This window comes from Ambystoma mexicanum, chromosome 10 (genome assembly GCF_040938575.1).
Source record: "Ambystoma mexicanum isolate Mex_15411 chromosome 10, UKY_AmexF1_1, whole genome shotgun sequence".
In the NCBI taxonomy this organism is placed as follows: Eukaryota; Metazoa; Chordata; class Amphibia; order Caudata; family Ambystomatidae; genus Ambystoma; species Ambystoma mexicanum.
Genome location: NC_090932.1, coordinates 1566277928 through 1566303829, shown reverse-complemented (window position 1 = coordinate 1566303829; position 25902 = coordinate 1566277928). Strand labels below are relative to the sequence as shown.

The 25902-nt window shown below is 48.2% G+C and overlaps 1 protein-coding gene across 1 annotated transcript in view; it reads left to right on the top strand.

The window, feature by feature from the left end:
* Positions 1-2945: 2945 nt before the first annotated feature.
* Positions 2946-25902, top strand: part of GGT5 (gamma-glutamyltransferase 5) — a 395684-nt gene continuing 372727 nt past the window's right edge. Inside the window, exon 1 of the mRNA XM_069619874.1 lies at positions 2946-5323. Within this exon, the coding sequence (XP_069475975.1) occupies positions 5151-5323 (173 nt within the window). The 5' untranslated portion in view covers positions 2946-5150. The remainder of the gene's footprint in view (positions 5324-25902) is intronic.

The following is a 25902-nucleotide window of genomic DNA, read 5'->3' as shown; positions in this document are numbered from 1 at the left end:
TGGCATTAATAACTGGACGCATAACGGTGACTATTTGAAAATGTACGAAGGGTCTCCGGGACACGTCAACTCCAGTGGCAAGTGGGTGGATGCAGAAAGGTGCCTCACAAGACATGTTGGTATTGATTCTCTCGTGCATGAACAAGTCCAGACAGAGTCCAAGCATTGGCGGACTGCGCTTGAAAGGATGATGTCAGTTGTCGTTCTGTCCAAAAAATATTTGCCCTTTCGTGCGTTTTCAAACAAATTACTTACTCCAACTAATGGAAATGTCTGAGACGTTGTTGAACTACTAGGGAAATTTGATTCGATCATGAGGGTTCATTTGCGTCGAGTGACCTCACAAGAGATCCACAATCAAAATGTACTTAATGGGGTCTCGAGTAAAGAATGCAATTTTACAGAGTGAAAGCTGCAAAGTATTTCCCTGTTTTTTGGATTGTACTCCAGATATCAGTCCAACCTGAATAACTGTTGTACACTGTAAGAATTGTGGACATGACAGGCAAAGCCATTTAAGTGAAAGAACATTTTATAGGATATCGCCCCGCAGATGGCACATCCGGTGACGGACTTACAAACCCACTTTATTCTGAAATGCCAGAATGCAGTCTAGAGATGGACAACTGCCGTGGTCAGGGCTATGGTAATGGTGCAAACATGATTGGGGTAAACAAAGGAGTCCAAAAGCGAGTTCTCGTGCAATACCCCTGTGCATCTTTTGACCCATGTGGTTGCCACAGTTTGAATGTGGTGGTTGGTGATGCTTCTAAATCCCCACGGATATTTGTTTCTCATTTAGGTGTGCTTCAGAGACTCTGTAATTTGTTTGCAGCATCAACCAAACGCTGGAGCATTCTCAGTGAGCATGTAAAAATTCTATCCTTGAGAAGGGTCTGTGAAACATGATGGGAATGTAGAAAAGAAAACCTGAGTGCGATATCAATTTGTTGAGATGCACGCAGCGCTCATGAGCATTGAAGAAAAACTCAGTGCACCAACATTGTCCTCAGAAGCAAAGTCCCCTGCTTTACACGTCAACGATTTCAGTTTTATTTGTTCGTTAGTTGCGCGGTATGGCCTTCTCTTTCAGGTGAACATTGTCAGCAGATCCATGCAGTCCAAAGAAATTGATTAACCAGCCTGCCATGGCCTACTTAACACCTGCATTACCTTCATCAAAAGCTATAGAAGTGTTGGTTGTGAGTCTGCCGAAACGACAGTGAAAGAGACAGCTCTACTTTTAGACATTGACCCTACTTTTAATGTAACTAAACATCATAGGAAAAAGAAAAGAACTTTCGCCTATGAGCGACTCCTGAAAATTAAGAAGAATTTGTTTAATTAACCCTATTTTTATCCCCTGATTCACGCCATAACTAGTTCGCTTGAGAGGCGCTTTCCCAGTTGTCTGCTCACAATATAAGCTGGGGTTTCATGTACAACCTAAAGCTCTGGCCTGGAAAAGAAGAATTGATAAAACTGTGCAAGCACCTGGAGCAATTGTTATCGGATATAGACGTTCCCATTTAGCGGACGAACTGAGACACATCCAGCCATCACTTCAGAAGAGTTCTGTTAACCCGTCACCCCCCCCCCCCCGCCCCCATGAAGTTGTGCAGCCCATTCATCATGCAAATACGCATTGGTTAATTGTTTCCAAATGTGTGTTTCAACAATTCCAATTACTCCGGCAAATGGGGAGGGGAGCGTCAGTAAATTGAAACTGATAAAGACATACTTACGCTCCACAAAGGCCATCAGCTCTTGCAATACTTTTTAATTTAGAGTGAGCTGGGTTGAAAAATGTATTACGAAGCAGAAATGACGCAGCTGCAATACATGCGTTTGCAGCAGCAACGTCAAGGAGAGTGCCCTTACCACAGTCTAAGAATTGACACAAAACTTTAATAGTATATAAGGTGTGTGTACTCTGCTTTGTCTGAGGAATTGCTGCAAAGTTCTTGAATGAAAATGTAATAAAACCTGTTTTATTTGAACAGCAGTGGTTTAGTGATGTTGGGGAGGAGTTACATAACCAGGGAGTGTAGTTTGGGAGTGGCGGGCATGCAGAGCGGCCTGGGGGGAGTGGCAAATTCTAGTGTTTGGCCCTGGGCACCAAGTGGACTAGAAACTGCCCTTAGTAGTGTATGGCACTGTCCCCACCGGAGTCGGCTCAAAGGGGGATCAAGTGGTGCGGTCGCACAGGGGCACAGCAAATAAGGGGCGCCGCCACCTCACACAATGTCAGTCAAAAACTTTCTATTAGTGATCGTGCGTGTAGGGCCGCTCCCTACGCGCCTTTGCCACTCATTAATAGAAAGTCATTGCATTGTGTGATCTGGGGCCCCTTTTTTTGCTGCGCGACTGCATCACAGCGGTGGTGAGGGCACTGGTCCAGACTTACACAGGATAGGTCTGAAAGATACAGATTGGGCTGGGGAAGGGGATTAATGTGATGAGAGGGGACTGCCGTAGTATACGAACCCGGGGTGGGGGGGTCAAACAAGGAATAGTGACACAAGATAAAAGTGAGTAGGCGGTTATAGTGGGGCAGGCGAGGGGCGCACGTGTAATAGGGTAAGGGGGCTAAGGGGTGGGATCCAGCGGTGCAATACGGTTGAAGGGTGGGGGGCTGTTAGGTTCTCCAGCCTATAGAATGTCTGTGTTTCCCAGGGGACTGCTGCTACAGACCCCACATCTTGGGTTACATTCAGACTGGATGGACTGGTTTATCTGTGACGATAAACGTAAGGAGGCTCTGCGGGAGGGGGCCAGGGGGCGTAAAGCGGGGAAAGACAGACAACGCCAAGACAAGCCTGAAATACCGACCCCCCAGTCGTCAAGGGGGTTAACTGCGTGCGTCTCTTAAAAGTGAAAACGACCCCGCCAAGAAAGAGTTAACCACTGGGAGTTAAGATTAATGTGTTGGTGTAAAAAAAACGCTCGACTTGCCTGTGGCTTAAGGGGGCGTCTCGGGAACACGCAGACTTCAAAAGTGTCCGCGGAGAAGAACTTTCACTGAGTGCAGTGCGATGGGGAGATAGGCTGCACTTAAAAAATCAAAACATAGCCGGCAGCAGGACACAAATACCTCTCCCTCCCCCCACACCACGAGAAGAGTACCAGAGACCCTCTGCAGTTCGACGAGGACAGCACTGGAGAGGCTGTCTGCAGGAGCACGAGGAGAGCACTGCCGACTCCCTGCAGGAGTACGAGGGGCCACTAGACATACCTCTGTAGAACACGAGAAGTGCACTGCACTCCACGAAGGACTACGAGTATAGCACTGTCGACTCCCTGCATGAGTGCGAGGGGGTCACTGCACTCTCTGAAGGACCCGGGGAAAGAGCAGTGGAGGCTGTCTGCAGGAGCACGAGGAGAGCACTGCACTTCCCGGAAGAACACGAGTAAGAGCAGTGGAGGCTGTCTTCAGGAGCACGAGGAGACCACTGCACTTCCCGAAGCACCACAAGTAGAGCACTGCCGTCTCCCTGCAGGAGCACGAGGAGAGCACTGCACTTCCCGAAGCACCACGAGTAGAGCACTGCCGTCTCCCTGCAGGAGTACGAGGGGGCCACTAGACATACCTCTCTAGCGCTCGAGAAGTGCACTGCACTTTATGAAGGACAAGGAGTAGTGAGAGTCCTGCAGGCTCTCTGTAGTAGTACGAGGAGATCACTGGAAACTGCCTGCAGGAGCACGAGCAGCACACTGCAGACGACGCTGCAGAGGTACGAGAAGAGCACTGCAATCCACGAGGAGCGCGAGTACAGCACTGCTTGCTTCCTGCTGGAACACGAGCGGTTCCCCGTACTTCACCGATCCTCCAGGAGTGCGGAAACTCCACTGCACTTCCTGAAGGACCGGGAATAGAGCACCGTAGGCTCTCTGCAGGATCACAAGGAGAGCACTGCACTCTATACGCAGGAGGAGATTACTAAAGTTCCCCTGCAGGACGGGAGAGCTAAGGACCAGCCGCAGGAGTGGACTAGTGAAGATCACAGCAGGGGGGCAGTGCAGGACACCCGAAGAAGGAGCGTGCCCCCAACTCACAGAGAAGAGAGCGCTGTAGATCCCCTTCAGGAGAAGAGCATTGAAAACTTCTAAGAGGAATAGAGTACTACACAGCTGGAGACCACAGTGAGAACATATCGGACAGGAGACCTCAGGGAGCGTGTCCATGCGGCTGTAGACCTCACCAAGACAATACTGAAGCTAGAGACCTCACTGAGAACATAGCGGGCCGGAGACCTCAGGGAGCGTGTCCATGCGGCTGGAGACCTCACCAAGAAAATACTGAAGCTAGACACCTCACTGAGAACATAGCGGACCGGAGACCTCGGGGAGCGTGTCCATGCGGCTGGAGATCTCACTGGCAACCTACCAGAGCTGGGGACTTCAGCAAGAAGGTACCAGAGCTGGACACCTGACCAAGAAAAGACTGAAGCTAGAAACCTCCCTGAGAAGTTACTGGATCTGGAGGTCTCACTAAGAAAATATTGGAGCAGAAGACCTCACCGAGAAGATACTGGGTCTAGAGAGCTCACTTAGAAGATATTGGAGCCGGAGACCTCAGAAACAAGGCATTGCAGCTGAAGATCTCACCAAGAAAATACTGCAGATAGAGACCTCACTGAGAAGTTACTGGATCTAAAGACATTGCATAAAAGATATTAGAGCCGGAGACCTCAGAAAGAAGGTATTGGAGCTTGAGATCTGAGCAAGAAAATACTAGAGCAGGAGACCTCGCTCAGAATATACCTAAGCTAGAGACATCACTTAGTAGCTAGAGTCCTCAATGAGAAGATAACAGAGCTGGGGACCTTAACAAGAAGGAGCCAGAGCCCAAAACCTCATTCAGGAAGATATCAGAGCTAGAGACCTAACTGAGATGATACCAGAGAGGGAGACCTTTCTAGAAAGATACAGTAGTTAGACACCTAATTGAGAAGATTGCAGAGTACAGGAATTCTCTGAGAAGACAGAGGAGCTAAAGACCTCAGCAAGAAGATACTGAGGACCAGAAAAACAAGTGACCTTCAACGTAGCCTGCTATACAGACAGAGCCTGTGAACCGCCAATCAAGGGTGGTCTTATCATCTCAGTGAAGACCCTCTGCACCCGCACCTGCTCCCACCTACCTCACAATGGCCATTTCTAGGAGCTTGGTCTGCTGTTTGGTCCTCCTTACACTGGGCATCGTGGTGGGGCTAATCGCCATCCTGGTGCTCTTTGTCAGGGTTCCAGAGTCCCCTTGCCCAGGTGGCTACCAGCACGCAGCTGTGGCTGCTGACGCCCCTCCCTGCTCGGACATTGGCAGGTAAGTGCTCATACATACACGATCTATACCTTAATGTGTTTTCCTGGGGCCTTATATTAACCTAAGTGGCCAGTTTCTGTATAGTGCTTACCATGAGGGGAATTGTTAAGAATTCAGAAATATTCAGATTTGCACATATATTTAAACATATAGGTTATGGAAATAGGGACAATTTTCAATCTTAGTGGATGTCCAGTAATTCGTGTGCTTTGCTGGCCCGTTCATGTCCCCAACCATCACCTTTCCAACCAAAAATCATGTTGTGGTGCACCGCCAACAAGTGATACAAGAGACCAAACAATCACATGATCAACCCACAATAACAAGCATTCTTGTTTCGTTGCAATTATTAAGACAAATAACAATTCTACAATTATTGCAAAATGTCAAAATGAGACAAATGTATTTATTTACTGAAAATTCCAAGGAAATCAATGTTATTTTTGCACAGAAATGCTCACAAAACTTGTTAACATTGATTTACAGAGCGGAGGGCTACTGTCCTAAACAATGGGTGCGAGGATGTGGATATAAGACTAGATGATGCAGGGCAGGTGGAACCATGAGCCAGGGACGTGGACAGTAGAGCAAGATATAGGACCGGGATAGTGGAGGAAGTGCTAAGAGGATGTGGATATAAGAACAGATGATGCAGGGCAGGTGGAACCATGAGCCAGGGACGAGGACAGTACAGCATGATATAGGACCGGGTTAGTGGAGGAAGTGCTAAGAGGATGTGCATATTAGACCAGATGATGCAGGGCAGGTGGAACCATGAGCCAGGGACGAGGACAGTAGAGCAAGATATAGAAACGGGGTAGTGGAGGAAGTGCTAAGAGGATGTGGATATAAGAACAGATGATGAAGGGCAGGTGGAACCATGAGCCAGGGACGAGGACAGTACAGCATGATATAGGGCCGGGATAGTGGAGGAAGTGCTAAGAGGATGTGGATATCAGACCAGATGATGTAGGGCAGGTGGAACCATGAGCCAGGGACGAGGACAGTACAGCATGATATAGGACCGGGGTAGTGGAGGAAGTGCTAAGAGGATGTGGATATCAGACCAGATGAAGCAGGGCAGGTGGAACCATGAGCCAGGGACGAGGACAGTACAGCAAGATAGAGGAACGGGGTAGTGGAGGAAGTGCTAAGAAGATGTGGATATAAGAACAGATGATGCAGGGCAGGTGGAACCATGAGCCAGGGACGAGGACAGTACAGCATGATATAGGACCGGGGTAGTGGAGGAAGTGCTAAGAGGATGTGGATATTAGACCAGATGATGCAGGGCAGGTGGAACCATGAGCCAGGGACGAGGACAGTACAGCATGATATAGGACCGGGTTAGTGGAGGAAGTGCTAAGAGGATGTGGATATTAGACCAGATGATGCAGGGCAGGTGGAACCATGAGCCAGGGACGAGGACAGTACAGCAAGATATAGGAACGGGGTAGTGGAGGAAGTGCTAAGAGGATGTGATATAAGAACAGATGATGCAGGGCAGGTGGTACCATGAGCCAGGGACGAGGACAGTACAGCAAGATATAGGACCGGGGTAGTGGAGGAAGTGCTAAGAGGATGTGGATATTAGACCAGATGATGCAGGGCAGGTGGAACCATGAGCCAGGGACGAGGACAGTACAGCATGATATAGGGCCGGGATAGTGGAGGAAGTGCTAACAGGATGTGGATATTAGACCAGATGATGCAGGGCAGGTGGAACAATGAGCCAGGGACGAGGACAGTACAGCATGATATAGGACCGGGTAGTGGAGGAAGTGCTAAGAGGATGTGGATATAAGACCAGATGATGCAGGGCAGGTGAAACCATGAGCCAGGGACGAGGACAGTAGAGCAAGATATAGGACCGGGATAGTGGAGGAAGTGCTAAGAGGATGTGGATATAAGACCAGATGAGGCAGGGCAGGTGGAACCATGAGCTAGGGACAAGGACAGTAGAGCAAGATATAGGACCGGGATAGTAGAGGAAGTGCTAAGAGGATGTGGATATAAGACCAGATGATGCAGGGCAGGTGGAACCATGAGCCAGGGATGAGGACAGTAAATATAGGACCGGGATAGTGGAGCAAGTGCTAAGAGGATGTGGATATTAGACCAGATGATGCAGGGCAGGTGGAACCATGAGCCAGGGACGAGGACGGTAAAGCGAGATATAGGACCGGCCTAGTGGAGGAAGTGCTAAGAGGATTTGGATATAAGACCAGATGATGCAGGGCAAGTGGAACCATGAGTCAGGGACGAGGTCAGTACAGCATGATATAGGACCGGGGTAGTGGAGGAAGTGCTAAGAGGATGTGGATATAAGACTAGATGATGCAGGGCAGGTGGAACCATGAGCCAGGGACGAGGACAGTAAAGCAAGATATAGGACCGGGGTAGTGGAGGAAGTGCTAAGAGGATGTGGATATAAGACCAGATGATGCAGGACAGGTGGAACCATGAGCCAGGGACAAGGACAGTAAAGCAAGATATAGGACCGGGGTAGTGAAGGAAGTGCTAAGAGGGTGTGGATATTAGACCAGATGATGCAGGGCATGTGGCACCATGAGCCAGGGAGGAGGACAGTACAGCATGATATAGGACCGGGGTAGTGGAGGAAGTGCTAAGAGGATGTGGATATCAGACCAGATGAAGCAGGGCAGGTGGAACCATGAGCCAGGGACGAGGACAGTACAGCAAGATAGAGGAACGGGGTAGTGGAGGAAGTGCTAAGAAGATGTGGATATAAGAACAGATGATGCAGGGCAGGTGGAACCATGAGCCAGGGACGAGGACAGTACAGCATGATATAGGACCGGGGTAGTGGAGGAAGTGCTAAGAGGATGTGGATATTAGACCAGATGATGCAGGGCAGGTGGAACCATGAGCCAGGGACGAGGACAGTACAGCATGATATAGGACCGGGTTAGTGGAGGAAGTGCTAAGAGGATGTGGATATTAGACCAGATGATGCAGGGCAGGTGGAACCATGAGCCAGGGACGAGGACAGTACAGCAAGATATAGGAACGGGGTAGTGGAGGAAGTGCTAAGAGGATGTGATATAAGAACAGATGATGCAGGGCAGGTGGAACCATGAGCCAGGGACGAGGACAGTACAGCAAGATATAGGACCGGGGTAGTGGAGGAAGTGCTAAGAGGATGTGGATATTAGACCAGATGATGCAGGGCAGGTGGAACCATGAGCCAGGGACGAGGACAGTACAGCATGATATAGGGCCGGGATAGTGGAGGAAGTGCTAACAGGATGTGGATATTAGACCAGATGATGCAGGGCAGGTGGAACAATGAGCCAGGGACGAGGACAGTACAGCATGATATAGGACCGGGTAGTGGAGGAAGTGCTAAGAGGATGTGGATTTAAGACCAGATGATGCAGGGCAGGTGAAACCATGAGCCAGGGACGAGGACAGTAGAGCAAGATATAGGACCGGGATAGTGGAGGAAGTGCTAAGAGGATGTGGATATAAGACCAGATGAGGCAGGGCAGGTGGAACCATGAGCTAGGGACAAGGACAGTAGAGCAAGATATAGGACCGGGATAGTAGAGGAAGTGCTAAGAGGATGTGGATATAAGACCAGATGATGCAGGGCAGGTGGAACCATGAGCCAGGGATGAGGACAGTAAATAGGCAGGTGGAACCATGAGCCAGGGACGAGGACGGTAAAGCGAGATATAGGACCGGCCTAGTGGAGGAAGTGCTAAGAGGATTTGGATATAAGACCAGATGATGCAGGGCAAGTGGAACCATGAGTCAGGGACGAGGTCAGTACAGCATGATATAGGACCGGGGTAGTGGAGGAAGTGCTAAGAGGATGTGGATATAAGACTAGATGATGCAGGGCAGGTGGAACCATGAGCCAGGGACGAGGACAGTAAAGCAAGATATAGGACCGGGGTAGTGGAGGAAGTGCTAAGAGGATGTGGATATAAGACCAGATGATGCAGGACAGGTGGAACCATGAGCCAGGGACAAGGACAGTAAAGCAAGATATAGGACCGGGGTAGTGAAGGAAGTGCTAAGAGGGTGTGGATATTAGACCAGATGATGCAGGGCATGTGGCACCATGAGCCAGGGAGGAGGACAGTACAGCATGATATAGGACCGGGATAGTGGAGGAAGTGCTAAGAGGATGTGGATATTAGACCAGATGATGCACGGCAGGTGGAACCATTAACCCCGGACGAGGAGAGTAAAGCAAGATATAGGACCGGGATAGTGGAGGAAGTGCTATATTTTAGGATGAAGGTATGAGGGATTTTGTAAATATTCAAGACAAGCACTTCAATAAATTAGAAAAGCACTTAAAACGTTATACATCACTGCATGACTTGATTTCAGTAAGTTGGATACAGTGTCTACAGAGAAGCCAATTATACAATTGTTATCAAGCAATAGAAAATAATTCCAGTGCGTTTGCAGACTTTGTATGTTAGTTATAACAAATTTAAAACAAAATATTACTAAGTAATTTGTATCACCCCAATGTATTCACTGGCGGGTGAGATCTGCTTGTGAGATGGAAAGAAGTGTTGTGGCAAATTATCTAATTTCTGCTGCCTCATTTCATATGATGCTTCCTGAAAGACTCTCAATTTCTGAGGGTAAAGGTAAGTGATCCACAGGGAGCCTCACTGATTCTTCTCGGATCAAACAATTTGAAGACACAGTGAAATCAGGATAAGGATTCAAGACACCTGTGCCCATGGTAGACAATTCTCCCACTAGGCTACATCCCATTTAACCACTAGACCCATGCTGGTAAAAAAGTAAAAAAAAAAAAACAGCGGTTACACTAATCACGCCGCAGGGACCTTAGATAGCAGAGCTATCCTATGCACTACACAGGTACTACCGCAGGAGCCTAGGACAGCCGCGCTACCCCACAGGTTACACTAATCACGCCACAGGGACCTTAGGTAGCAGAGCTATCCTGTGCGCTACATAGGTCCTACAGCCGGAGCCTAGGACAGCAGCGCTACCCCAGAGGTTAAACTTATCCCGCCGCAGGGACCTTAGATAGCAGAGCTATCCTATACGCGACATAGTTCCTACAGCCGGAGCCTAGGACAGCAGAGCTACCCCAGAGGTTGCACTTATCACGCCGCAGGGACTCTAGATAGCAGAGCTATCCTATGCACTACATAGTTCCTACAGCCAGAGCCTAGGACAGCAGAGCTACCCCAGAGGTTACACTAATCACGCTGCAGGGACCTTAGATAGCAGAGCTATCCTATGCCTGACATGGGTCCTACCGCAGGAGCCTAGGACAGCAGAGCTACCCCAGAGGTTACACTAATCACGCTGCAGGGACCTTAGATAGCAGAGCTATCCTATGCCTTACATGGGTCCTACCGCAGGAGCCTAGGACAGCAGAGCTACCCCAGAGGTTACACTAATCACGCCGCAGGAACCTTAGATAGCAGAGCTACCCTATGCATTTAATAGGTCCTACTGCCGGAGCCTAGGACAGCAGAGCTACCCCAGAGGTTACACTAATCACGCCGCAGGGACCTTAGATAGCAGAACTATCCTATACGCTACATAGTTCCTACAGCCAGAGTCTAGGACAGCAGAGCTACCCCAGAGGTTACACTGACCACACCGCAGGGACCTTAGATAGCAGAGCTATCCTATACGCTACATAGTTCCTACAGCCGGAGCCTAGGACAGCAGAGCTACCCCAGAGGTTACACTAATCCCGCCGCAGGGACCTTAGATAGCAGAGCTATCCTATGAGCTACATAGGTCCTACAGCCGGAGCCTAGGACAGCAGAGCTACCCCAGAGGTTACACTGACCACACCGCAGGGACCTTAGATAGCAGAGCTATCCTATACCCTACATAGTTCCTACAGCCGGAGCCTAGGACAGCAGAGCTACCCCAGAGGTTACACTAATCACGCCACAGGGACCTTAGATAGCAGAGCTATCCTATGAGCTACATAGGTCCTACAGCCGGAGCCTAGGACAGCAGCGCTACCCCAGAGGTTAAACTTATCCCGCCGCAGGGACCTTAGATAGCAGAGCTATCCTATACGCTACATAGTTCCTACAGCCGGAGCCTAGGACAGCAGAGCTACCCCAGAGGTTACACTAATCACGCCACAGGGACCTTAGATAGCAGAGCTATCCTATGAGCTACATAGGTCCTACAGCCGGAGCCTAGGACAGCAGAGCTACCCCAGAGGTTACACTGACCACACCGCAGGGACCTTAGGTAGCAGAGCTATCCTATACGCTACATAGTTCCTACAGCCGGAGCCTAGGACAGCAGAGCTACCCCAGAGGTTACACTAATCCGCCGCAGGGACCTTAGATAGCAGAGCTATCCTAGGCGTTACATAGGTCATACAGCCGCTGCACAGGACAGCAGCGCTACCCTTGCGACAGGCAGTTTAGGCTGCAGAATGATCCCTTAGACTGGACACCTCACGCCTATCGTCCTCCGGGTCCCCTCTCCACTTGCTGTGATGACATTGATGCCCTACTTAGTGTCATCCTTTTATACTTTTGGGTGACTTTAATCTGCAGCTCTCTTCTACTCCTGCCTCTACTCCATTTCTAGCTATTATTGATTCTTACTTTCTCTCTCCCCTCCCTACTCATCCACCCCATAGCTCTCTACTCCTCATCCCACATCTCCCTACTCCTCCATCCCACATCTCCCTACTCCTCCATCCCACAGCTCCCTACTCCTCCTTCCCACACCTCCATACTCCTCCATCCCACATCTCCCTACTCCTCCATCCCACATCTCCCTACTCCTCCATCCCACATTTCCCTACTCATCCATCCCACATCTCCCTACTCATCCATCCCACATCTCCCTACTCCTCCATCCCACATCTCCCTACTCCTCCATCCCACATTTCCCTACTCCTCATCCCACACCTCCCTACTCCTCCATCCCACATTTCCCTACTCCTCATCCCACACCTCCCTACTCCTCCATCCCACATCTCCCTACTCATCCATCCCACATCTCCCTACTCCTCCATCCAACATCTCCCTGCTCCTCCATCCCACATCTCCCTGCTCCTCTATCCAACATCTCCCTGCTCCTCCATCCCACAGCTGCCTGCTCTTCCAACCCACATCTCCCTGCTCCTCCATCCCACATCTCCCTACTCCTCCATCCCACAGCTCCCTACTCCTCCATCCCACATCTCCCTGCTACTCATCCCACATCTCCCTGCTCCTCCATCCCACATATCCCTATTTCTCAATCCAACTTCTCCCTGCTCCTCCATCCCTCATCTCCCTACTCCTCCATCCCCCATTTCCCTACTCCTGCATCCCACAGCTCCCTACTCCTCCATCCCACATCTCCCTGCTCCTCCATCCTACATCTCCCTACTCCTCCATCCCACCTCCCCCATCCCACATCTCCCTACTCCTCCATCCCACAACTCCCTACTCCACCATCCCACCTCCCCATCCCACATCTCCCAGCTCCCTGCTCCTCCATCCCACATCCCCCTACTCCTCCATCCCACCTCCCCCATCCCACATCTCCCTACTCCTCCATCCCACAGCTCCCTGCTCCTCCATCCCACATCTCCCTGCTCCTCCATCCCACCTCCCCCATCCCACATCTCCCTACTCCTCCATCCCACAGCTCCCTGCTCCTCCATCCCACAGCTGCGTATCCTGCCTGGATCTTATTTTCACTTCTTTGATGTCTACCTCGGATGTTTCTATCGATCCCGTCTACTCTGATCATTGTTTGCTTCTTGTCTCTATTCTCCCCCACCCCCTGTTTCTGATACTTGGTATTTTCCTTCTGTTGCGACCCGTTCTTTTTTCGGTCGTGATCTTTGTTCTTTTAATAACCCTCTCTGTATCGTATTGCTTTGCCACTCTTCCGTCTCATCCTGCTTTCCTGGCTCCTTCAATGGATGAAGCTACCTCAGCTCTCCCCGCTTCTCTTTCTACTTCTCTTGATACTTTATCCTCAGCTCTCCCCGCTTCTCTTTCTACTTCTCTTGATACTTTATCCTCAGCTCTCCCCGCTTCTCTTTCTACTTCTCTTGATACTTTATCCTCAGCTCTCCCCGCTTCTCTTTCTACTTCTCTTGATACTTTATCCTCAGCTCTCCCGGCTTCTCTTTCTACTTCTCTTGATACTTTATCCTCAGCTCTCCCGGCTTCTCTTTCTACTTCTCTTGATACTTTATCCTCAGCTCTCCCGGCTTCTCTTTCTACTTCTCTTGATACTTTATCCTCAGCTCTCCCGGCTTCTCTTTCTACTTCTCTTGATACTTTATCCTCAGCTCTCCCGGCTTCTCTTTCTACTTCTCTTGATACTTTATCCTCAGCTCTCCCCGCTTCTCTTTCTACTTCTCTTGATACTTTATCCTCAGCTCTCCCCGCTTCTCTTTCTACTTCTCTTGATACTTTATCCTCAGCTCTCCCGGCTTCTCTTTCTACTTCTCTTGATACTTTATCCTCAGCTCTCCCGGCTTCTCTTTCTACTTCTCTTGATACTTTATCCTCAGCTCTCCCGGCTTCTCTTTCTACTTCTCTTGATACTTTATCCTCAGCTCTCCCTGCTTCTCTTTCTACTTCTCTTGATACTTTATCCTCAGCTCTCCCCGCTTCTCTTTCTACTTCTCTTGATACTTTATCCTCAGCTCTCCCCGCTTCTCTTTCTACTTCTCTTGATACTTTATCCTCAGCTCTCCCCGCTTCTCTTTCTACTTCTCTTGATACTTTATCCTCAGCTCTCCCCGCTTCTCTTTCTACTTCTCTTGATACTTTATCCTCAGCTCTCCCGGCTTCTCTTTCTACTTCTCTTGATACTTTATCCTCAGCTCTCCCCGCTTCTCTTTCTACTTCTCTTGATACTTTATCCTCAGCTCTCCCGGCTTCTCTTTCTACTTCTCTTTATACTTTATTCTCAGCTCTCCCCGCTTCTCTTTCTACTTCTCTTGATACTTTATCCTCAGCTCTCCCGGCTTCTCTTTCTACTTCTCTTGATACTTTATCCTCAGCTCTCCCCGCTTCTCTTTCTACTTCTCTTGATACTTTATCCTCAGCTCTCCCCGCTTCTCTTTCTACTTCTCTTGATACTTTATCCTCAGCTCTCCCGGCTTCTCTTTCTACTTCTCTTGATACTTTATCCTCAGCTCTCCCGGCTTCTCTTTCTACTTCTCTTGATACTTTATCCTCAGCTCTCCCCGCTTCTCTTTCTACTTCTCTTGATACTTTATCCTCAGCTCTCCCCGCTTCTCTTTCTACTTCTCTTGATACTTTATCCTCAGCTCTCCCCGCTTCTCTTTCTACTTCTCTTGATACTTTATCCTCAGCTCTCCCGGCTTCTCTTTCTACTTCTCTTGATACTTTATCCTCAGCTCTCCCCGCTTCTCTTTCTACTTCTCTTGATACTTTATCCTCAGCTCTCCCGGCTTCTCTTTCTACTTCTCTTGATACTTTATCCTCAGCTCTCCCCGCTTCTCTTTCTACTTCTCTTGATACTTTATCCTCAGCTCTCCCGGCTTCTCTTTCTACTTCTCTTGATACTTTATCCTCAGCTCTCCCCGCTTCTCTTTCTACTTCTCTTGATACTTTATCCTCAGCTCTCCCGGCTTCTCTTTCTACTTCTCTTGATACTTTATCCTCAGCTCTCCCCGCTTCTCTTTCTACTTCTCTTGATACTTTATCCTCAGCTCTCCCCGCTTCTCTTTCTACTTCTCTTGATACTTTATCCTCAGCTCTCCCGGCTTCTCTTTCTACTTCTCTTGATACTTTACCCTCAACTCTCCCGGCTTCACTTTCTACTTCTCTTGATACTTTTACCCTCTCTCTTAATTGCTTCCCTCTCATAAATCCTCCCCGCCCTGGCTCACTCCTCACCTTCCCTCTATGTGAAGGGCACTCCGTCGCTTGGACTTCACACTGAGAGCTTCCAGTAGTCAGGTCATACAGGGTGGGGGCAATGTCACCCCCAGGCACACTGCAAGGGTCTGCCACCAGAGGGGCCCAGGTCCCTGCAATAAAGAACCAGCGTGCACTTCACACTGACAGCTTCCAGTAGTCAGGTCACACATGGTGGGGGCAATGCCACCCCCAGGCACACTGCCAGCTTGTGCCAGCAGAGGGGCCCAGGCCCCTGCAATAAAGGACCAGCGTGCACTTCAGACTGACAGCTTCCAGTAGTCAGGTCATACAGGGTGGGGGCAATGTCACCCCCAGGCACACTGCAAGGGTCTGCCAGTAGAGTGGCCCAGGTCCATGCAATAAAGGACCAGCGTGCACTTCAGACTGACAGCTTCCGGCAGCCATTGCAGGGCACGCAGTGTGTGTGTGGGGGGGCATGTCAGCAGAAACGCGCCGCATCACTCAAGCAGTTATTTCTGCTGCAGCCGCGCGTAAAGCGCCTTTTCTGGAGTCCAAGCGCGATGACACAAGAGCGTGAATCAGTCATTTTACATCGGCGGACTGCATGCGGGTGCGCAAGTCCCTGCAGTTCTGAGACACACATACCCAGCCAACCTCGAACACAGGCAACGTGTGCCCGCATGTTAAGGCACTCATGAAAAAGGACTCGGCCTGCAAACTCGAGTAACCGGCTGTGGCACATAACGCTCCCCACATGGCCTCACCTCCGTGTTTTGAAACTCACCATCCTATAGTGCTCAGGGTTTCATCTTCAGGCTGCTCGCCTCTGCCCACTTCAGGCAGATTGCCCTAGGACTTCCTTATAAGGAGACATTCATCTTAGTATCAAGGGAGTGAAGATGGCAGCCAGCCAGGGCTCCAGAGGATGTCACCCAGCAGCCTGACATACACATTAAATAACACCAAAGGGATGAGCCAAGCCTGCGGGTCCCCGCCGGAGACAGGACCCACCCACCCGAGAAAAGTAGGGACTCAGACTAAGGGGCTGGGATCTGCCCTAGAGAAATATTTAGATCATTCCAAACTGGACCCCCAAGGGTCTTCCAGGACCGGTCCTAGAGACGGGCCAGCAGCCTGCCATGGCCAGTGGCGTAATGACGCAGAGGAAAGCGTAATTACCAACTTCTGCCCTGGCCCCACCCCATTACCACACGGGGCGAGAAACGTTACAAACGGAGACAGCCTTACCACCCCGTGAACCTAGCAAGAAACATTACAAACTGAGACAGCCTTACCACCCCATGAATCTAGCGAGAAACGTTACCAACTGAGACAGCCTTACCACCCCATGAACCTAGCGAGAAATGTTACCAACTGAGACAGCCTTACCACCGCGTGAACCTAGAGAGAAACGTTACAAACTGAGACAGCCTTATCACCCCATGAACCTAGCGAGAAAAATTAGAAACTGAGACAGCCTTACCACCCCATGAACCTAGCAAGAAACATTACAAACTGAAACAGCCTTACCACCCCATGAACCTAGCGAGAAACTTTAAAAACTGAGACAGCCTTACCACCCCATGAACCTAGCGAGAAACATTACAAACTGAGACAGCCTTACCACCCCATTAACCTAGCGAGAAACTTTAAAAACTGAGACAGCCTTACCACCCCATTAACCTAGCAAAAAACATTACAAACTGAGACAGCCTTACCACCCCATGAACCTAGCAAGAAACATTACAAACTGAGACAGCCTTACCACCCCATGAACCTAGCAAGAAACATTACAAACTGAGACAGCCTTACCACCCCATTAACCTATCGAGAAACTTTAAAAACTGAGACAGCCTTGCCACCCCATGAACCTAGCAAGAAATGTTACCAACTGAGACAGCCTTGCCACCCCATGAACCTAGCGAGAAACATTACAAACTGAGACAGCCTTACCACCGCGTGAACCTAGCGAGAAATGTTACCAACTGAGACAGCCATACCACCCCATGAACCTAGCAAGAAACATTACAAATGGAGACAGCCTTACCACCCCATGAACCTAGCAAGAAACATTACAAACTGAGACAGCCTTACCACCCCATGAACCTAGCAAGAAACATTACAAACTGAGACAGCCTTACCACCCCGTGAACCTAGCGAGAAACGTTACAAACTGAGACAGCCTTACACCCCATGAACCTAGCAAGAAACATTACAAACTGAGACAGCCTTACTACCCCATGAACCTAGCAAGAAACATTACAAACTGAGACAGCCTTACCACCGCGTGAACCTAGCAAGAAACATTACAAACTGAGACAGCCTTACCACCCCATGAACCTAGCAAGAAACATTACAAACTGAGACAGCCTTACCACCGCGTGAACCTAGCGAGAAATGTTACCAACTGAGACAGCCATACCACCCCATGAACCTAGCAAGAAACATTACAAACTGAGACAGCCTTACCACCCCATGAACCTAGCAAGAAACATTACAAACTGAGACAGCCTTACCACCGCGTCAACCTAGCGAGAAATGTTACCAACTGAGACAGCCATACCACCCCATGAACCTAGCAAGAAACATTACAAATGGAGACAGCCTTACCACCCCATGAACCTAGCAAGAAACATTACAAACTGAGACAGCCTTACCACCCCATGAACCTAGCAAGAAACATTACAAACTGAGACAGCCTTACCACCGCGTGAACCTAGTGAGAAACGTTACAAACAGAGACAGCCTTACCACCCCATGAACCTAGCGAGAAATGTTACCATTTGAGACAGCCTTACCACCCTATGAACCTAGCGAGAAATGTTGCAAACTGAGACTGCCTTACCACCCTATGAACCTAGCAAGAAACATTTCAAACGGAGACAGCCTTACCACCCCATGAACCTAGAGAGAAATGTTACCAACTGAGACAGCCTTACCACCCCATGAACCTAGCGAGAAACATTAAAAACGGAGACAGCCTTACCACCCCATGAACCTAGCGAGAAATGTTACCATTTGAGACAGCCTTACCACCCCATGAACCTAGCGAGAAATGTTACAAACTGAGACAGCCTTACCACCCTATGAACCTAGCAAGAAACATTACAAACTGAGACAGCCTTACCACCCCATGAACCTAGTGAGAAACATTACAAACTGAGACAGCCTTACCACCCCATGAACCTAGCGAGAAACATTACAAACTGAGACAGCCTTACCACCCCATTAACCTAGCGAGAAACTTTAAAAACTGAGACAGCCTTGCCACCCCATGAACCTAGCAAGAAATGTTACCAACTGAGACAGCCTTGCCACCCCATGAACCTAGCAAGAAATGTTACCAACTGAGACAGCCTTACCACCCCATGAACCTAGTGAGAAATGTTACAAACTGAGACAGCCTTACCAACCCATGAACCTAGCGAGAAACATTACAAACAGAGACAGCCTTACCACCCCGTGAACCTAGCGAGAAATTTTACCAACTGAAACAGCCTTACCACCACATGAACCTAGTGAGAAATGTTACAAACTGAGACAGCCTTACCACCACATGAACCTAGCGAGAAATGTTACAAATGGAGACAGTCTTACCACCCCATGAACCTAGCGAGAAACATTACAAACTGAGACTGCCTTACCATCCCATGAACCTAGTGAGAAACGTTACAAACTGAGACAGCCTTACCATCCCATGAACCTAGTGAGAAACATTACAAACTGAGACAGCCTTACCACCCCATGAACCTAGCGAGAAATATTACAAACTGAGACTGCCTTACCACCCCATGAACCTAGCAAGAAACATTACAAATGGAGACAGCCTTACCACTCCATGAACCTAGCGAGAAACTTTACAAACAGAGACAGACTTACCACCCCAGGAACCTAGCGAAAAACGTTACAAACTGAGACAGCCTTACCATCCCATGAACCTTGTGAGAAACATTACAAACAGAGACAGCCTTACCACCCCATGAACCTAGCGAGAAACATTACAAACTGAGACTGCCTTACCACCCCATGAACCTAACAAGAAACATTACAAACTGAGACAGCCTTACCACCCCATGAACCTAGCGAGAAACATTACAAACTGAGGCAGCCTTACCACCCCATGAACCTAGGGGTGGTTGATAACATGAGTTAAACTGAGCTGCATGAAACAATAGGCTTGACTAAAGTGAAAGCACATGGAGTCTGCCATAAACGATTAGTTAGGTTGTGCGACACAAGTAAGGACTAAAAGTGGTTTGTATAATGCACAAAGAGTGTGCTGTATAAATAGTGCAACACAGTATAAAAGGACAGGGGGTTCCTGTGTACCCAGAGAGGGACTCAATACACTGTTACAGCACTTGGATCATAGGTAGATAAGATGGTGAATACACGGGCGGGGACACCATCGTATGGCTGACATACAAGATGAATAGACGCGGCTATAGGTCGCCAATATGGAGACAGGAAGACAGAAGTGCAGCCATTTTCTAACGTAGAGTCCGCAGCAGGTCTCAGAATTAGCCAGGCCTCTGAACTCAAGATACTGGGCCTCAAAAAGGAGTTTGGAGTTAGCCATGCCCTTAATAAGGGCATGGCTGCCTCCAAACCTGGGTCTGGGCCCGTGGTCCCTGAATGGGGAAATACCGGGCCATTCTGACTTTGGAGGGCCTGGTATTTCCCCATTCAGGGAACCCAGACAATCCCCATTCCCATTTGAGCCCCCATAGGGCTCAATGGGAATGGGGAGCATGCTAACAACAGGCCCGTTAATGACCGGCCATTGTTAGCATGCTGGACCCCTCGCGGGACACGCAAAGGACGTCTGGTCTGACCAGACGTCCAGAGCGGGCCCCGTGAGGGAACCTCGTAATGAGGCGGTACGGGGTTAACGACGCCGGCACCTTTACCGGCGCCGTTAACTCCTTACCGTCTCACTTGTAATGAGGCCCACTGAGTTTATAAAAACACATGTATTCTAGAAACTCGTGCAGAGCCCAGACAGTAGCTGACGGCCAGAGTCAAGGTCAGGAACTAGGAAGGGAGTAATGGATGAACGGAACACAGGCACAAGATAACGGTTCCCTGGATGAGAGCTGTAGACTCTCAAGTTAATTAATTTTAATAAGAGCACAAACAAACATTGAAGTCCAGGTGCACAAGATCAGTAAGCCAAAAGGCTTTATAGAAAAGTAACAACAGTGTCCCCAGTGGCTGCAATGAACAGAACATGGACGTTGAAATTAGCTAAAACCTTAATAAATAGAAGGAAATCCACTCTCAAACACGTGATCCAGACATGATGAACACTGGCTATTCATTATGAGCCAAACACAGATAGGACACTCGAAAAACTCCCTCAGTAAACACACAGAAACCAGACAACACACAAGGCCAAGTATAAAGGAACTGGAAGGTCTCATCATCTCGGGATGACCAGAGTATTCTTTAATTTGAATTATTATCTTTGCCCACTTATGTCTCATGCATATCTTGATGTCTCATCAAAGTGTCCTAGGTTGGTAAGCTAGGCTCCAATCAATGGAAATTCCACTTGCCACTCACCCTATGGTAGTTAATGCCAACCTATTAGCAGTCCCTGAAATGATGTATTAGAAATAGTATCTATAATGGGATGGGTCCAGGCTGAGCCATCAGATAGTTATAGACCAATAAAGTAACTAACCCCTATACATCCTATATGTAGTTTGATCCATTAACCAACCCAACTTCCTGTTGGTTTTGTAGACTGATTGTATAATGTGGCGTCATTGCTGACATAGTTTTGGTACAAAATGTGCTTGCAATCCTTGGAAAGGTTGAGTGCTATGAGAAAGAGATGCTTGTATGTTGCCCCAGCTAAGATTCATTGTTTGAATAAAGCCAGGTTTTCACATGCACCTGAGTCCTCCATCAATGAGTATTATTCTGACTAATTGTGTGATTATGGGCGCACCTTTACAGTGGCGTCAAAGGCCACTGACTGGGGGAGCATGGCAAGGATTTAAATAAGCCCTTTTCCATGGCCATCAGCAAATCACAGTCATGCAGAACAGGGGTCGGACGTCGTACTAGGACTGGCGCTAAAGCGGTGCTAGAAGTGCACCAAACAAAGTAATGGAACTACGCTGGTGTGGGACAGAGTAGGCAGGAACAGAGCAACGTGCAACACATTTTTCAAGGTTTGCAGCCATGCTGGTTGACAGCCAATTGAGTTGAAATGATTTCAGTTTAGCTGCTGTCAGGAATACTGCTCCCGCCTATTCCCACTCGCGTTGACCACTGCCCTGTAGCAAACTTGCAAGAAATCAAAAAAGTCACCCACTTGTGCACACTTTTGCAGCTGGCTAAATACCACCTTCTCCAAGATCTTTCAGAACAAGTATGGGCAGGAGGTGGGGTTACAGTTGCCCTGGGAACCCACATCAAGGTCTGTCTTGTTAAGGTGGGGTCAGACTAGAGCTCTCACCACCACCTTCAATGGTGACCTGCTGAGGATCTCTACCACTGAGGGGACCACTTTTCTACATGCCCATTGATGGACAATTGAAGAAAGGGGTATATATCTGAAGCATCCGATAGCAAGACCATTCCTTGGGCGCACAAATCCGAACATCTCAAGCCATAGACATCAGGACTATTCCCCAGCTTCCTTTACAGCCTCCAGCCTTAGTCAGTAGTGCTCTGTCTCAGGTTGTGCACATCCTGCCTTCTCTTTAGACAGCAGATCTACGGTTTGTGTTTCACAGACCCTGACATCTCAAGCTTTAGACAGCAGAGCTGTCTCTCAGCCTACACATATCCCAACATCTCAAGCCTTTGCCAAAAGATAACACATTCCCTTATGTGGACGGTAAGTCATTGATTGAGGTGACATATATCTCACCATACAACGCTTTAAACAGCAGATCTATTCCCTGGATCACAAAGATCCCCTCTCCCGAGCATTAAACAGCAGCTATATCCCCCAGATCACAAAGATCCTCTCTCGAGCATTAAGCAGCCGAGATATCCCCCAGATCACAAAGATCCTGTCTCTCTAGCCTTAAACAGTTGAGATATCCCCCAGATCACCAAGATCCCCTCTCTCGAGCATTAAACAGCAGAGATATCCCCCGGATCACAAAGATACTCTCTCTCGAGCATTAAGCAGCAGAGATAGCCCCCAGATCACAACAATCCTCTCTCTCTAGCATTAAACAGCAGAGATATCCCCTAGATCACAAAGATCCCCTCTCTTGAGCATTAAACAGCAGAGATATCCCCCAGATCATAAAGATCCTCCTCGCGAGCATTAAACAGCAGAGATATCCCCAGATCACAAAGATCCTCTCTCTCGAGCATTGAACAGCAGCGATATCCCCCAGATCACAAAGATCCTCTCTCTCGAGCATTAAACAGCAGAGATATCCCTCAGATCACAAAGATCCCCTCTCTCGAGCATTAAGCAGCAGAGATATCCCCAGATCACAAAGATCCCCTCTCTCGAGCATTAAACAGCAGAGATATTCCCAGATCACAAAGATCCTCTCTCTCGAGCATTAAACAGCAGAGATATCCCCAGATCACAAAGATCCCCTCTCTCGAGCATTAAACAGCAGAGATATCCCCAGATCACAAAGATCCCCTCTCTCGAGCATTAAACAGCAGAGATATCCCCAGATCACAAAGATCCTCTCACTCGAGCATTGAACAGCAGCGATATCCCCCAGATCACAAAGATCCTCTCTCTCGAGCATTAAACAGCAGAGATATCCCTCAGATCACAAAGATCCCCTCTCTCGAGCATTAAACAGCAGCAATATCCACCATATCACAAAGATCCTCTCTCTCGAGCATTAAACAGCAGAAACACCCCCGGATCACATAGATACTCTCTCTCAAGCATTAAACAGCAGCGATATCCCCCTGATCACAAAGATCCTCTCTCTCGAGCATTAAACAGCAGAGATATCCCTCAGATCACAAAGATCCTCTCTCTCGAGCATTAAACAGCAGAAACACCCCCGGATCACATAGATACTCTCTCTCAAGCATTAAACAGCAGAGATATCCCCCAGATCATAAAGATCCTCCTCTCGAGCATTAAACAGCAGAGATATCCCCAGATCACAAAGATCCTCTCTCTCGAGCATTGAACAGCAGCGATATTCCCCAGATCACAAAGATCCTCTCTCTCGAGCATTAAACAGCAGAGATATCCCTCAGATCACAAAGATCCCCTCTCTCGAGCATTAAACAGCAGAGATATCCCCAGATCACAAAGATCCTCTCTCTCGAGTATTAAACAGCAGAGATATCCCCAGATCACAAAGATCCTCTCTCTCGAGCATTAAACAGCAGCGATATCCTCCAGATCACAAAGATCCTCTCTCTCGAGTATTAAACAGCAGACATATCCCCAGATCACAAAGATCCCCTCTCTCGAGCATTAAACAGCAGAGATATCCCCAGATCACAAAGATCCTCTCACTCGAGCATTGAACAGCAGCGATATCCCCCAGATCACAAAGATCCTCTCTCTCGAGCATTAAACAGCAGAGATATCCCTCAGATCACAAAGATCCCCTCTCTCGAGCATTAAACAGCAGCAATATCCACCATATCACAAAGATCCTCTCTCTCGAGCATTAAACAGCAGAAACACCCCCGGATCACATAGATACTCTCTCTCAAGCATTAAACAGCAGAGATATCCCCCAGATCACAAAGATCCTCTCTCTCAATCCTGAAACATCAGCGCTATCCCACAGGTTACATACATTCTGCTCACTCCATAAACAGCACAGATATCCTCCAGAGTACGTGCATCCGCCTCTCTCAAGTATTAAACAGCAGAGTTATCCCCAGGGTTTTAAATGAGCCCGCAGAGCCTCTTAAATCTTGCCCCTGATTGATGTACAAGCTGTGAAAAGATACATTTAGGGAAATGAAAAGACTTCCTCTGCTCACACAGGTCAGCCCAAGCCCCAAAACTCATAGCTGAGACTTTCCAAATGTGTATATATGGTCCATGGTTTACAGACATACTGTTAGGGTGAATGTTGTGACAAATGAAATGAGCACCAAGCCCAGTGTATGATATGTTCTCAGAAGGGTTTTATGCTTCAATCAGTGAACGGAGGATAGCACAGGGGCAACGTGCTGGTCTTGGAAGCAAGACCATGCAGAGCAACAGAGGTTTGAATCCTGGATCTGTGATTACAAACGTAAATCAGGTGTTAAGCGTGTTGTAAAGAAACAATATAAATTAAATTAAATCACTGTCACAGGCATAGTTGTCAAATATAAACAACGGTGGTCATTCTAATGTTCTTTGATTTTATGCAACACTGCCAGGAGCCCAGGTTGGTGCTCTTTGTTCCTGCTCCATTTCTCACAATTGACTTACTCACTAATGTAATGGTTTATAAACTCTGTGAAAGACTGTTTTATTTACAGACCGGGATTTATTCAGAAACTGAGACAGATGTAGATTTTTAATATAGATTTATTTTGCAATATTTATTTTTTTATTTGTTTGGATTTTTAAAGTGCTCACACAGCAGGGGGCATCAAGGCGCTGTTACAGAATTGTGTGTTATTGTTGTCTTATTTATAACGTGCTTAAATACCCAGAGGTTTCTAAGCACAGACACGGGATCGAACCAGTGTTGCTTCCTGTCGTCTTGCTTCCAAGGCAAGCACGTTGCCACTGACCTATCCTCCCGGGACTGGACTGCAGACTGGATGAATAAAAACAATACCACTTGAGAACTTGCTGTAGTGACCCAAAATACAAGTTTGTAGTGTCTCACAATGTATTGTTTAGGACAGTCAGACCCCCATTAAGTCCACTCCAGCACACCTGTGGCTACTGCCCTTTGCTAGGGACCCCCAGATATCGCATTCCACTTCCTGAAGCTAGGTTCATGCTCAATACATACATTATTATTATCATTATTATTAATAATAACAATATTAATAATAATAATAATTACAATAATAATAATCCCACTTAAAGCATTGGGCATCATGGACGTTACACAGAGCGTGGTCCCTCATGCCTTAAAATGCAGAGCTACCCCAGAGGTTACACAGATCACGTTCTCTCAATCCTTAAACAGCAGAGCTGTTGCTCAGGTTACATAGAGTGTGGTTCCTCAAGCCTTAAACAGCAGAGCTATCCCCCAGGCTACACAGCTCTTGTCTCTCAATGCTTGAATAACAGGCATACACTTCAGCTTACACAGATCATGCCCCCGCAATACTTACACAGCAGAGCTATCCCTCAGGTTACAGAGATCACAGTCTCTCAATCCTTAAACAGCAGAGCTATTGCTCAGGTTACATAGAGTGTGGTTCCTCAAGCATTAAATAGCAGAGCTATCCCCCAGGCTACACAGATCCTGCCTCTCAATCCTTGAATAGCAGGCATACCCCCCAGGTTACACAGATCATGCTACCTCAATCCTTACACAGCAGAGCTATCCCTCAGGTTACACAGATCACGGCCCCCCAGTCCTTAAACAGCATAGCTATTGCTCAGGTTAAATAGAGTGTGCTTCTTCGAGCCTTAAACAGCAGAGCTATCACACAGGTTACACAGATCCTGTCCCTCAATCGTTGAATAGCAGAGCTATCCCGCAGGCTACACGGATCATGTCTCTCAATCCTTGAATAGCAGGGATACACCCCAGGATACACAGATCATGCTCCCTCAATCGTTAAACA